General features: G+C 42.4%; 1 protein-coding gene across 4 annotated transcripts in view; it reads right to left on the bottom strand.

The window, feature by feature from the left end:
* Positions 1 to 2,717: 2,717 nt before the first annotated feature.
* ELMOD1 (ELMO domain containing 1) overlaps positions 2,718 to 15,142 on the bottom strand; it is a 57,554-nt gene continuing 45,129 nt past the window's right edge. For all 4 annotated transcript variants that reach the window (XM_060179805.1, XM_060179804.1, XM_060179803.1 and 1 more), the window contains 4 exons: positions 14,476 to 14,544; positions 10,687 to 10,737; positions 9,289 to 9,422; positions 2,718 to 4,481 (listed from right to left, as the gene is read on the bottom strand). In XM_060179805.1, the coding sequence (XP_060035788.1) occupies positions 4,309 to 4,481; positions 9,289 to 9,422; positions 10,687 to 10,737; positions 14,476 to 14,544 (427 nt within the window). In that variant the 3' untranslated portion in view covers positions 2,718 to 4,308. The remainder of the gene's footprint in view (positions 4,482 to 9,288; positions 9,423 to 10,686; positions 10,738 to 14,475; positions 14,545 to 15,142) is intronic.

Raw genomic sequence — 15,142 nt, 5'->3', positions numbered from 1 at the left:
GAACCTGGGTTCTTGATCATTGTAACATGTGCACTCAACCAGGTGCACCACCACCCCCTCCAATTTTAATAATTTTTCTTTTCTTTATTGTAAGAATAAAACATACTTCAACATACAAAATAAACCAGTATGTTTAAATACTGTAAGCGTGTTTGTCTAGAACAATGATTAAACAAATAATCTCACTTTGTGTATTGTTGAGGGGATGAAATAATGCAAACTATTTGTTAGTCTGGCATGGGAACTGGTTCAGTTACCTCTGGGACCTGGCTGGACTCTCACCTCCTCTGAGTCCTGATGCTGTAGTCAGGCCTGCTTTGCTGCCTTGTGTGTGTAGTTTAGAGCAGGTGCTTGTGCTGAGCATCCTGAAAAATGAGAGGTCTTGCTTTGAGGCACATATGTCATTGACTGTGTGTCTCACTGACCCTCTTTTTCTGTCTCTTTTTTCGTCCCCCAGCATCCCACGGGGTGGGTCTCCTTCTCTTTCCTGGTCAGCTTGGACCTGGCCCAGGTGTTTTGAGTGTGGTCCCCAGTCTGTCTCCCCATTGCCTACTTCCTAGTCGCCCTGCCTATTCAGCTGACCTTCCAGTACCTACCAAGGTCAAAACTCTGATGGTTCTTTAAGAATTGGGGTTATGTCATGATATCACATGTTTTCATCCCGAAAAGACACTTCTTGCAGAAGCTAGAGTGTGAAGAAACCAGTTGCATTTGTATCATGAAGTAAAGGGTGGTCTCCTGGTATCCCTATAAAGCTGTGTCTCTTGGCCTTAGACATCTAACATCTCAAGTATCCTCAAACTTCCCCATTTATTCTGCTTTCCTAAAACACTCACTAGCATGCTTGTACTTTCAAAAGTGTCCTGGTCTGGACCATAGACTTATTATAAGATCATTCTTCCATTGAGGGTTGGTATGTGTTTAGCCTCATTTCAAATGGGAAAGATCATTAATTACCTAGCTGAAGTTTTTTCCTCCAGTACAGTAACAAGAATTGCAAAAGTAAAGTCAGATTGAATCCAGTTTTCAGAAATACTACTTCAAAGAGTTTTCTTTCTAGAATGCTAACTGGCATGTCTTAGATGATATCAAGTAGTGTGCCAGAAAACTTGGAAGAGATTTGTTACATCATTTACATTTTGATTGGTGAACCCTTGTTTAGTGGAATAAGTATAAGAGTGTTAAGAATGCACATTATGGGAGCCAGGTGGTAGCGCAGCGGGTTAAGCGCACGTGGCGCAAAGCACAAGGACTGGCGTAAGGATCCCGGTTCGAGCCCCCGCCTCCCCACCTGCAGGGGTCGCTTCACAGGCGGTGAAGCAGGTCTGCAGGTGTCTGTCTTTCTCTCCCCCTCTCTGTCTTCCCCTCCTCTCTCCATTTCTCTCTATCCTGTCCAACATCAATAACACCAATAACTACAACAATGAAACAACAAAAGGGCAACAAAAGGGAATAAATAAATTAATTAATTTTAAAAAATAAACAAGAGCAACAAAAGGGAATAAATAAATTTAAAAAAACAGAATGCACATCACACTTGATAGACATCTGCAGACCTGCTTCACTGCTTGTGAAGCAACCCTCCTGCAGGTGGGGAGCTGGGGGCTTGAACCAAGATCCTTGTGCTTTGTACTAAGTCCGCTTAACCCAGTGCACCACCACCTGTCCCTCCACATCACACATTTTTTAAATGCTCTTGATGCCTTCTCTTCTTTTCTCACCTCACTTCATTTCAACTTTACATCTTTCACAAAGAGGTGTGAAGGAGAAATCTAATAATACTTGGAACTAAAAAGAGCTGGCAGTATTGTGCAGAACTGTACCCCTTATTCCATGGTTTTGTTAATGTCTCCTTTCTTAAATAAAATAATAATAATAATAATAAAAGAGCTGACAGAGTCTGTTCACCCTAAAATCATGCAGCCATGTTAATTTACAACAGAGGAACCATCCTAGTAGATGACAGTGGAAGTTCCCAGCTTTGTTACCATCAAGTGTCTCTGCCTGAACAGAGGGGACATGTGCTAGTGGAAATGCCACATACTATCAAGCCTTGTCAGTGACCCAGCTCCACAGTGGATAGAAAGAGATGACACACACATGTGGTTGACACCAGCTGTGCTGCAGATGGAGAAAATCCTCCATCTACTGCAGCTGCAGTGCCAATTCAGCACTCCCACAACAGGCCATTTGCCAGGCTCACAACTTCTCACTTCACTCTGAGAGAAACACACATTCTTGTCACTGCTTCTGCTGGTACAGATCATGCTTTAATGGGCCCTCACCCAACCCCATTTTGGAGAAAAGGTATTGGCTGCAGTGGTGCAGTGCAGAATGCTGCTGGCTGGTGCCCAGCTGAAAAGAAAAGGCTAGAAAAGTGGAAAAGGAGCTAGGATGAACAAGTAAAGAAGAGACAGCTTATTTTCCCTTTATCACATGGCTGCCATGATAAATCAAGCTTTGCAAGAAGCTGCATAGAATTAAGTTTGGTCTTCCTTTTTTTTTTCTGAAAGCACTGCAAGGGCTCAAAATGAGTTAAATAAAAGACATTTCTTAAACATGACACACTAATTTACACCTGGTTACTTTGAATGATGGTATAATTTATATTCAGCTCCAGGTTGTCTGTCTTTGACATCCTACCCACTCACATATTTACATATTCAGAAGCTACAGAGAAGTAGAAATGTTAAAATGAAATCCACTCTACACTGCAGTAGATTGACATGTAATTTATTCATTTAACTGACAGTTAGGTGGTACTCAAAATCCAGTTAAATAAGCAAGTGATTACACAAACATCTAGTAATTCTAAAACCGGTAGAAGGTATAAAATACCATGGGTATGAAATGCCATGGCAAATACTATTCAACAGACTACAGTCATAATTCCAGACTAAATAATGGTTTCAAGCAATTCTGGAATGATCTGACTCTCTTTTCCCCTTCAAGCAGTTCACTTCTTTAAGCACTGACACAAGGTCGGTGTTTTCCAGCAGTGCTGCAGTGTCATAGCTCAGGTTCCTCTCTTGCAAGACATTTTCCTGAAAATTGTTTTTTAAATATTGCCTCTTGATATAGCAAGCAGGCCTGTCAGCACTCAGTTCCCCAAACAAGGTGCTTGGATCAGGACAGTGTAGGGGGGGTAAGGGGGCTGAATTTAGCCAGAGGCAGGCAGTGGAAAACCCTTTGCAGCCTTTGAAGTAGGCATACTTCTTTTCTTTCCTTTTCTTTTCTTTTCTTTTTACCTCCAGGGTTATTGCCAGGGCTCGGTGCCTGCACCACAATCCACTGCTCCTGGAGACCATTTTTTCCCCTTCTGTTGTCCTTGTTTTTTGTGTTTGTTTTTTTTTTTTTAATCATTGCTGCGGATATTGTTGTTGCTGTTGGATAGGACAGAGAGAATTGGAGAAAGATGGGGAGACAGAGAGGGAGAGAGAAGGACAGACACCTGCAGACCTGCTTCACTGCCTGTGAAGCAACTCCTGCAGGTGGGGAGCCGGGGGCTCGAACCGGGATCTTTATACCGGTCCTTGCGCTTTGTGCCATGTGCGCTTAACCCACTGCACTACTGCCCGACTCCCGGCATACTTCTTTTCTGAGAGTGCAAGCATCATCAACATATTTGAGCATCCAAGCCAGTGAAATCATGGAAACAAAATAATTCTGATATATAGAAATGATTATCACACAATTGCAACTGTGGAGTTTAGTTACATTATGAAGTCTGCAGAACAAAAACAAAACAGTGCCTACCTAAGTTTGCATCTTGTAAGTCTCATTACATTTCTGTGAAGTGCAGCTATGTTTGCAGGAGTGGTTTGGCTTATCATGTGTCTGTCTGTATCATTTTAAAATCTTATACTTTTTTTGAATGAGGTCCAAGCATAAACCTGGCCTGAAAAACTAGCAGCAGGAGTCATGGAATCTGTCAGTAAATTAAATGGCTTTCACAGAACAAGATTCAGCTAAATCTCTTACATACAAAATACAACTCGAGAAATACAGTTCTTTAATGATGCATGATGAGGGGGGGGGGAAAGCTTAAAAAAATAGATAATTCTCTCTATACCTGCGTGTCAAGGGCAGATGTAACACTGCATAATTCTGCGACCTGAGCAGTTAGTTACTGGGTTGACAGGTACTCCAGAAATATGTGATCTGGTAACTGTGACCAAAAGATGAAAATACTGTACCAAAAAGCATGCATACAATCACTGTGCATTCAGTGCGAGAGCTGGGACCTAAGCAGAGACCTAACACAATGAGGCAGTGTTCCAGGGCACCCATTAAAACCAGCATGGGCGGCTACATGTTGATCAAACCTTCCGAGGCCGCAAAGTGTGGGCACAGTGCCATGTCTGGGTTCTGCAGCTGTTTAATGATCCTCTTGCGGAATTTCTCCCGCACACGATTAAATTCCATTATGTCCATGGGGTCCTCTTCAATCCAAAACTTATGAAACTCATGCATCAAATAGCCTGTTAGAGATAAGACAATAAACAGGAGTAACAGTAAAACAGTATAACAGTAAAACAGAGTTCAAGGAAGAGATCACAATACCTCAACACAAAACCTTTTGTTTAAAATTACTCTTTACAATCACTGGTTTATATAATTCCTTTCTAATCATGTTTTCTCATGGAAATTTGAATTTTTGTTGTTTTATCAGGAAAGATGACTATTTCTAGTTTCAGTTGGCAATAAGCACTTGCACTGTCTCTAAGATTGTGTAATTTGTACATATACTATATATGAGTTAAGCAGTTAACTAACTTACCTTTTCTCTCTATCTGTTCTTTTTTTTTTTTTTTTTTCCAGTTCTGGCTTATGTTGGGGAGGCCCAAGGGGGGCTGAACCTGGGACCTCAGAGCCCCAGGCATGACAGTCTCTTTGCATAAACATTATGCTGTCTACCCCCACCAACAACTGTTTTAGTGTAGAGTTATTTCTATTACACCTTTACTTAGTATCACACAGCTGTCCTCCAGCTGTTTTATATATGCTTCTCTGATAACTGTAGGTGCCTTCCTGCCCATATTACCTTCTCAGTGCCTCACGATTCAAGATTTAAAATCAATATTTTTGTTGCTTGTGATAGACTGTTTCCAACTCACATGCATTCATATAGTTTACAGATCATATAGCAGATGATACATTTCTTTCCCTTGGGAAGATACAGCAGGAAAGGGTAAATAACAAAGTGATGATTTATTCATCTGTTTTAGGGGGATTTGGAGAGAATCTTCAGAATGCTGGTTTGAGCCTTCACATATACTGCTGAGGATATGCCCTGCAAGCAGACTGTAGTCTTACCCGCTCCTACACCCCACAGCTTGTCCAACAAAGGGGAACAACAGCAGTGCTTAGAGGTCACCAATCTGAAGGGTTTTTGCAGTTGCTCCTGGAATTTATTCTCATTCTTCTTGTTTTTTTAATTTTTTAAATTTCTATTTTTTATATTTATTTTCCCTTTTGTTGCCCTTGTTTTTCATTGTTGTTGTAGTTATTATTGTTGATGTTGTCATTGTTAGATAGGACAGAGAGAAATGGAGAGAGGAGGGGAAGACAGAGAGGGGGAAGAGAAAGACACCTGCAGACCTGCTTCACCATCTGTGAAGCGACTCCCCGGCAGGCGGGGAGCTGGGGGCTCAAACCAGGATCCTTAAGCCGGTCCTTGTGCTTTGCGCCATATGCGCTTAACTCGCTGCGCTACTGCCTGACTCCCTCTCATTATTCTTCTTAAGCAGGAAGCAAATCATTCCTGCCATGTCTTGCCTATCACTCATGTCTGGAACATAGTCTCAAAGGCCAACAATGACTACTCCATCCTTCCCTCTTAATTAAATTAACAGAATGATATGATTTTTCAGTATTACTCCATTCAGCCTTTTGATTTGACTGAAGTTTTAAATGAACTTGACAAATGTGTTCTGACAAGCTTTATTTATAATAAAAATAGTAACTCTGAACAGACTAGCCATTGAAGTACATGACATTGTTAAGACTTTCATATTCTGAAGCATAGCTTCATATCCAGATACTTTTTTGTCTCAAGAATGTCATCTATCAGTGATTTGGATTGGGGACATTTGGGAATAAACTAAGCATTTGATACAAAAACCTGTTCATGGTGTTTTATTTCTCCACTTTACATACTCCCTCTACCACATTAAGAAGTGAAATGTGGGGAGCTGCAGTAGCACAGCGGCTTAAGCGCATGTGGCACAAAGTGCAAGGACTGGCATAAGGATCCCAGTTTGAGCCCCTGGCTCCCACCTGCAGGGGAGTTGCTTCACAGGCGGTGAAGCAGGTCTACAGGTGCCTATCTTTTTCTCCCCCTTTCTGTCTTCCCCTCCTCTCTCCATTTCTCTCTGTCCTATCCAACAGTGACATCAATAAATAAACTACAACAACAATAAAAAAAAACACGGGCAACAAAAGGGGAAGTAAATATTAAAAAAAGAAAATTAAAAAAAAAAAAAGAAAAGCACTCAAATGGTGCACAGTTACACACAATTGCAGGTGGAGTCAGGACGTGAAATCTGCTGACACGCCACCACTCAGCAGGAGCCTTTTCCATGGAGTCTCTTCCTCTGATCATTATTTTTTCCTCTCCTGGCCACTGTCTTTTCCTTCACTACACCTACCTTTACTCCATTTCAGGGGAGCTTTAGGCTAGAACCAATTTTACAGTTTACTGCTTGGCACTGCAGTGGCTCACTGAATAATGCCATAAATTCAGAATGGTAGAACTATTATATTTTTATATTCTTTCATCTAGATGAAGTATTTATTTTGAATACTAATTTGGCTTTCCACATATGCCTACAGCGAATTTGTCGTTGCGAGAATATATCTCGGTTTTGCTTCACTGCATTCAGTGAGTAGACAGCAGAGACATAGGCAAGGACAGCAGTAGTTGCAAGAATATTAGAGCAGAGTCGTTCAGAACTGATCATGTCTGATGGGGAGCAGTGACTCCAGGGGCCAGTTTGCTTCCTCTGGAGAGCTGGAGTTGCTGCACCTGTACCCCATCCGCAGGGAACTGCTGCTGTGTCCTGAACTTTGGGGCAGGAGTGGAGGGGGGCTTGGGAAATAAGCCGGTACTGTGTGCTTGCTCAGCTTGGGCGGGATTTTCTTGGAAGCATATCAGTTCAGCCCCAGGTCTGATTATTTTCAAAGAAACCAGACTCTTTTCCCCCACAAATGGCATCTCCCAGTATTTTAGACCCCCACCCATCCACTCACTTCACCATCCATGTATCCAACAGATAGTTACTGAATTCCCATCCTGCACTAGGCTTTATGCCAAGGTCACATCAGTGAACAAAGCATCGATCTAACTGATGATTACAGTTTAAATTCTGTCATGAAGAAGCTACTCTAAGGGGCCAGGCAGTAAAGCACTGGGTTAAGTGCACACAGTACTAAGAGCAAGGGCCTGCGCAAGGAACCCAGTACAAACCCGCGGCTCCCCACCTGCAGGAGGGTCACTTCACAACTGGTCTGCAGGTCTGCAGGTGTCTCTCTGTCTCCCTCTCTATATCCCCTCCCCTCTCAATTTCTCTCTGTCCTGTCCAATACAAAATGGGGAAAATGGCCAGCAGGAGCAGTGGATTCATAGTGCTTAATGAGCCCCAGCAATAACCCTGGAGGCAAAAAGAGGAAGAGGAGGGGGGTGGGGGGAGGTGGAGGAGGAGACTACTATTGTGGCTCTTTCTTTCTCAACACGGGCAAATCCTGCATCTGCCCTTGTCATCCTTCTGAGCTCCAGAGCCTTACTTTAAAGCTGCCCACTGTCCGTTGTATGGAAGCTTCCAAAAGAGTAGACCTAAAGCTAAACTCTCCCCTCAAAACTGCTTCTCCCGTTTCTCTAAAGAGCATGGCAAAGATAGACTAGGGCAGGTACAGAGGGTCAGGGAAACAAGGGGTAGGGATAGCCTCTACATGTTTACAAAATATACACTGCCAGCCCTGTGAGCTGCCCGTAAACCTGTGCTCTGTTCTTTGACCGTCCCCACCCCATGCTCTCTGTCTTGTGACTTTTGCCTGTGACACCCCTGTGGCTGGACCAGCGGGCCACCACTGCTTTGTTTTCTGCCACTCACCCTCCAGGTCTCCCAGAAATAGGCTTTTGCTTGGGAAGCTTTCTCTGATGCATAGACTGAGCTAGCTCTGCCAGTGATAGGCAAAAAATAGAAAACTCCATGACTAAGAAAGCCTGTGTATAGATCCTCAGCAACGTCAGCATGGCTTAAATGACATTTCTCCCCCAAATTCCTTTGAGTGCTTCAAGACTTGGTGCACTGCTTTCCCATGTTCCTTTAAACTAGCTTGTATCTCTCCTGCAAGGATAACACCATTCAGATTGAATTTTAGGATTCTGCCGCTAAGAACAGCTAATAGCATCTCAAGGGGTTACAGTGCAGCCTTGACTATTACCCCTGAAACCTCAGCACAACTGCAGCCCTAAAGGGTTCCCCTCAGGGAAGGACACGAAAAGGTCCCCTCACAAATCACTGTCATTATCCTTCCTGGACTAGCACCTGTGCTTAGCATGCCTGCCTCTGTAGTGGCAGAATCGGCAGCAGTGACAACTCCAGCACCATCAATATCACCCCCTAGGCCAGGGGTGGGGAACCTTTTCTGTAGAGAGTCATGTGGATATTTATAACGCCATTTGTGGACCATACAAAATCATCAACTTAAATATTAGCACTTGATGTTGCTGTAAAAAAAAAAAAAAAAAAAAGCTGTGGTTGCCTTGGCAAGCCCAGACAACATGAAAAATGGCCTGTGGGCCAGACATCCCCAGCCTGGCCTGATGTTCACCCAGTGCCCACTATGGGCCTCATAAGTACATTTTTCATCCACCATCTCATTTTATCTTCATAATAGCTCTTTAAAGAAAGGGTTCATGTTATAGATGAGGTAATGGAGGCTTAGAGAAGTTAGCAAACAATATGGAAGTCAACTCAAGACTTGCTTTCCAGGTGCTGCCTCCACTCCTAGATGCAATGCCTAGATGCTGGGCTACAGGCAGAGAAATACCCAAGTCTTAAAAACAGTCCAGATGTTATGCAAGAACTGGGAAAGAAAAATTCATGATGCTTGAAAATAGAAGTGTAAGGTTTTTTTTTTTTTAATGAAAAAAACAGTAGCAATGACAAAGTAAGACCAAAGAAGTAATTTCAGAGACCACAAGACAGCCAGATCACAAGACCTCTCCAGTGCAGCAGCGTTCTGTAGAAATCTGTACTCACAACTAAGCAAAAGGACACTTACAGAATGTTTGCTGGAAATGACATAGCGTTGGAGCTTCTGGTGCGATGTTGTAGAAATGAGTTTTTAGAGCTCCACTGACCAGGAGATTATATGCCAGATCAGTGATATTGATACCCACAATTGCAAACGAGTACCTGTAAAATGTAAGCCACAATACTGATTGGGAACAAGCATTTCCAACAATGATCATCTTGTTTCTAAATTATCAGATGGCAGGCTGCCCTTCCCACTCTGCTGTATAGAAGACTTGAGCTTTGACTTGCTTATTCCATTTCCAAATATATGTGGGGGGAAAAAATAAGAAATCCGTAAAACATATATTCAAGGATATTCCTCACAGCTTTATCTATAATGGAAAAGGACACGGAAACTTAAAAAATCCTTTTAAAGGATAGTTGGCTAAATAAATTGTGATATTTTCATATAACATAGTAAAAAAAAAAATCTATATTCTTTTTTATATTTCCCACCAGGCTTTTCCACTGGGGCTTGCCTGCACAATTTCACTGCTTTGGCAGACATTTTTTTCCTTTTTTAGATAGAGGGTCAGGGAGGGGGATAGCACAGCACTGCTCTACCACTCATGAAGCTTCCCCTGTGTCTGTGCTCTCATGTGCTGGCTGGGAGCTTGAACCTGGATTCTCATGTATGGTAAAGTGTGCACTCTACCAGGTGAACTCTGTTCTAGCACCTCAAAAATATATTGTCATATATATGACAAATGTTTAGCATATATACACACTGTATCTCCCCTCCCCTCTCAATTTCTACCAAGTATAATAGAAAGAAAAAAAAAAAGGAAACAATGACCTCTGGGAGTGGTGGATTTGTATTGCTGGCACTGGGACCCAACAATAACCCTGGTGACAATAATAATAATAATAAATAATGACTTTTAAAGTTTTTATCTAGCACCCTAATTATTGGTGACAATATATATTTTTTAAAAGCTACCAAATGAAAAAATTTTAAAATACTTGTTTGTTTATTTTTGGGTAAAGATGGAGAAATTGGGAGGAGATGGAGAGCTGAAGAGGGAGAGAGACAGAGAGACACCTGCAGCCCTACAGGTGGGGGCTTGAATCTGGGTCCTCCTGCACTGTAATGTGAACACTTAGCCAGGTGTGCAAGTGCCTGGCCCCCCCAAATGAAGTTCTTAATGATGATTCCTTACTCGTTTCCATGTAGTAGACTTTCTAAACATCATTCAACACAGGCAATTTCGTATCATATAATTACATAAACAAATCCCCAAACACGAACAGGCCCTTTAAAAATTCAACCAGATTGTCTGCTTCCATCAGGACAAGTAGACTGTCATCACTGTCATCTTGTGCAGTGCTTTGTTTTGGTTCTGGATCAGACTCACAGCCTTTATATATGAAATTTCACACTTACCCAATTGCTTTATCCATCCTTTTCTTTTCCCATTCTGTCTTGCTGAATTTGCTGAATGAAGGAAAGAATAGCATTTAATCTTTTATACACGTATTCATTCTGATTAAATTTATTCCATTATTTCTATCTCTGGCCCTTGTGATCCAGTATGTTGGTTACTGTTTCTGTGGATAACTCCCCCCCTTTGACTATGTGATTGACGGCTACTTTGCTGTATGGTGGTTTGTACTTCCGGTAAGTTTGAAGGCTTACTCTTCTGTCTCCCTTTAAACTTTTATCTCCATATAGCATATCTGTTCCTTTAAATGCAGTGCATATGAAGGGTCAAGGAATGATTAAATTTCCACTAGAAAGATTTAATTTTTTTATATTTTATTTTATTTTTTGCATCCAGGGTTATGGCTGGGGCTCGGTGCCAGCACCACAAATCTACTGCTCGTGGAGGCCATTTTCCCCATTTTGTTGCTCTTGTTGTTGCTGCTGCTGTTGTTATTGGACAGGACAGAGAGAAATAGGGGAAGACAGAGAGAGGGGGAGAGAAAGATAGACATTCAGACCTGCTTCACCACTTGTGAAGCAACCCCCCTGCAGGTGGGGAGCCGGTGGCTGGAACCAGCATCCTTATGCCGGTCCTTTCACTTCATGTCATGTGTGCTTAACCCGCTGCACTACAGCCCAGCCCCCTTAACATTTTTTATGCTTACGTTAGAACTATTGTTTCCATATAGATCTTATAAGAGGTATCAATGAGGGAGTCGGGCTGTAGCGCAGCGGGTTAAGCGCAGGTGGCGCAAAGCACAAGGACCGGCATAAGGATCCCGGTTCAAACCCCGGCTCCCCACCTGCAGGGGAGTCGCTTCACAGGCGGTGAAGCAGGTCTGCAGGTGTCTCTCTTTCTCTCCTCCTCTCTGTCTTCCCCTCCTCTCTCCATTTCTCTCTGTCCTATCCAACAATGACAACAACAATAATAACTACAATAATAAAACAACAAGGGCAACAAAAGGGAATAAATAAATAAAATAAATATTAAAAGAAAAGAGGTATCAATGAAAAAAAAAAGCCCAACTACAATTTATATGGAGAACCAACACAGAATTAAGGCCATGCTATGTATCTCCTTTTCACTTCAGTACAGCACAGTGGGAGGCAGCTGTAAAGGCCAACTATGAAGACATTCTTGCATACTGCCACTAACTGTCAGACAGTGATGCTAATTCCTCTAGGAGACTTTGTCTTCTACCTCTCCCCTCCAAGCAGATGCTGCCTCACCCTGTGATTTCCCCACGCTTGTGTATGGTTTTGTCTTGTGCTGTTTATCCTATTCAGCATTATTTGTGGTAGCTGAACACAGTTTATACTGAATAAATGCTTACTGATAAATAAATGATAGAGTGGGAGCCGGGTGGTGGTGCAGCAGGTTAAACGCACATGGTGTGAAGCACAAGGACCGGAGTAAGGATCCCAGTGTGAGCCCCCAGCTCCCCACCTGCAGGGGAGTCACTTCACAGGCGGTGAAGCAGGTCTGCAGGTGTCTATCTCTCCCCCTTTCTTTTTTTTAAATATTTATTTTTCCTTTTGCTGCCCTTGTTGTAGTTATTACTGTTTTTGTTATTGATGTCGTCGTTGTTGGATAGGACAGAGAGAAATGGAGAGAGGAGGGGAAGACAGAGAGGGGGAGAGAAAGATAGACACCTGCAGACCTGCTTCACCGCCTGTGAAGCGACTCCCCTGCAGGTGGGGAGCTGGGGGCTCAAACCGGGATCATTATGCTGGTCCTTGTGCTTTGCGCCAAATGCGCTTAACCTGCTGCGCTACCGCCTTTTCTGTCTTAACCTGCTGCGATCCCCTTTTCTGTCTTCCCCTCCCCTCTCCATTTCTCTCTGTCCTATCCAACAACAACAATAGCAATAACAACAACAATAACAACAGTAATGACAATAAAGAACAAGGGCAACAAAAAGGGGAAAAATATAAATAAAAGTTAAAAAATCAATGACAGAATTAGGAAATGAAGGGAGGAACAGAGAAGTAGGAAGGGAAGGAAGAAGAGGTGTATATGTTTTAAATATTCTGTCCCAGCATATACCAAGCATTTCTTCTAAGCAAAGGCAGTTATACCACAGCAATTCCATTTTAATGTCTTAATTTGAATTTATGAATAAGACTACTTGAAGAAAGGGTTCTATCATAGAAACATTCTGAAAATGCTCTCTTGCACTCTATTTTTTATCACCTTCTTATTACTTTCATTTACTTCTTTCTTTCTGCCATCATCTTATCTGTAGAAACCAGGTTTCACTCTTTTTTGTTTCTTTTTTTTTAATGTTAGTTTCTAATGTGTACTTCATTCAGTGTTTTATTTTTTTAAATCTGACTAGATTTTGAACTTAACAGAAAATTTAAGCTAGGGTTTATTGCAAACATTTAGCTTCCACCTGAGGAGAAAGAGCTCCCTGTAGCAGACACTGCAGTACACACAGCACCAGACCACAGCAATGTGATGCAATGCAAAAACTGAGAGTTAATTATAAGCGCCTTCTACTTGGTAACTAATTTGGTGTAACTCAAAGCAATCACCTTTACTCACGTTAACACATGCCACCTCTTTAAGAAGGTAACAGCCATCTATCGAACCAGTCAAAGGGGCACCAGGAGCCTTTTACCTTAAGACTCATTCAAACTAAAGTAAATCTGGGTGTGAAAGTTAAAAAGCTTTATGTAAAATAAATTATAAGCACATATTTTTCTCTGCAGCAAAACCTTATAAATGTATAATGTCTCTATATTTAGTAAAGGTCTCAACTCATTACTAACAGAACATCCTGGTCCAAACAAATGAATCTCTCCACGGAGAAAAGAGAAACTCCAAAACACACACACACACACTCCCTTAAAGCATTCTGGCTTCTCCCTGTGTAACACCTGAAGTGCTCCTGGCCTGCTCTACAGTGAAATTCCCAAACAGACCGTCCCTTTCTGGGGAGTTGAGAGGGCAGAGCTGGTTCAGTCTCTGGGGCAAGTGCTCCTCCAGGCAGGTGTCCTACAGTCAAGCTGTGGAGGCACTCTTTGGCATCTTCTGTCAGGGTGGTCTGTTCTGATATTTCCTTTACTAAAGCATCGCCCAAATATAACTGACTACATTAGGCTGAAAGATGGAAGATGTTTACTTTATGAAAAAGGTTTCATAAATTTCTATTTTCTTCAAAAATCATTACCCATACTTACTCTAAAATAAAATAAAAACAACAGAACACAAAAGCAAAGGGAAAAATACCTTATTTCCTCTTTAGTGATATCCCTTCATGTAGTGTGTTAAAGAAAAAAAAATGTAGAAAGGTAAATGAAAATGCAAATAATTTCATTTAGATTTTTACCAGTAGACAAAACAAAAAACCTAAGGGAGTCCAGACCTTCTCAGTTGGTTCCTAACTTCAGTTTCCATTCCCCTCCACTCACCTCCCCTTTGTGCTCCCTTTCTCCAAACTTTCTCCCAACCTCTGCTTTCTCCCTCCTCCTTCTTCCCAGACACTAGAATCCCTTTAAATACACATCTCACTAGAATCCCTTTAAATACACATCTCACTAGAATGTTGCCACTTTCCATCCTAAACACCCACATAAAAACCTCAAGTGCTAACCCTCCCACTCAGCAGTTGTCAGGAGGGCTTGTTTGGAACAGGAGCTTCTAATTGTCACATCTGGTGGGCTGACTCCCGTGTGAATCTCATCACTAGATTCATCTAGGAGATGAACTTGACTGTCCCCAGCCACAACACCATCTGCACTTACCTGCACTTTGGGTGGAGAGAGTCAGAGAGGACCTGCTGCGCTGCTGTGGCATCTCTCTCTGCAAAATACCTGCAGGGAAGGGGAAGAAAGACATGGAGCGCCACTCCTGGAGCATGACCCCTGTTCACCCAGCTCGAGATATCTGGAGTCAGATGGATGCCAGCAGAAATTTAGTATGTGTTTCAACTCCTTCAGAGACAGAACAGCTTCTCAGAATAGAATTTTCTGAATAGCATGACAGTTGTAAAATCCACATAGGTATATGAATGTATCCGCTGATGGTAAGTTTGAAAATCATGATAAACTTTGTTTTCCCAGAGAGTCAGGGATACCTTACCAAGGAAGGTTAAAGATGAGGGAACAGAAGAAGCTTCAGGGAGGAACATGCTGAGGGTGGATAACAGGAGACAAATTGGGCGAGAGAGAGAGGGAGACAGATGGGGTCAGGGGGAGGGGGGAGAGAGAGTGAGAGCGAGTGTGTTGGAGACCCGAAGCCTGTTCCACTGCTCTGCTCCACTGCTCGTGAAGCTTCCTCCTTACAGGTGGGGGTGGGAGACTCAAATTCAGGTCCTTGGGCATGGTAACTTAGGCACTTTACCAGCTGCACCACTGCCTGGCCCTGGAGCTTAGAGATTTTTTTAAAAAGTAAATTTCTATTCTGAGTTGG

Source organism: Erinaceus europaeus, chromosome 20 (genome assembly GCF_950295315.1).
Source record: "Erinaceus europaeus chromosome 20, mEriEur2.1, whole genome shotgun sequence".
In the NCBI taxonomy this organism is placed as follows: Eukaryota; Metazoa; Chordata; class Mammalia; order Eulipotyphla; family Erinaceidae; genus Erinaceus; species Erinaceus europaeus.
Note: the sequence above shows the minus strand (reverse complement) of the source record. Positions and strands in the feature narration are given on the sequence as shown.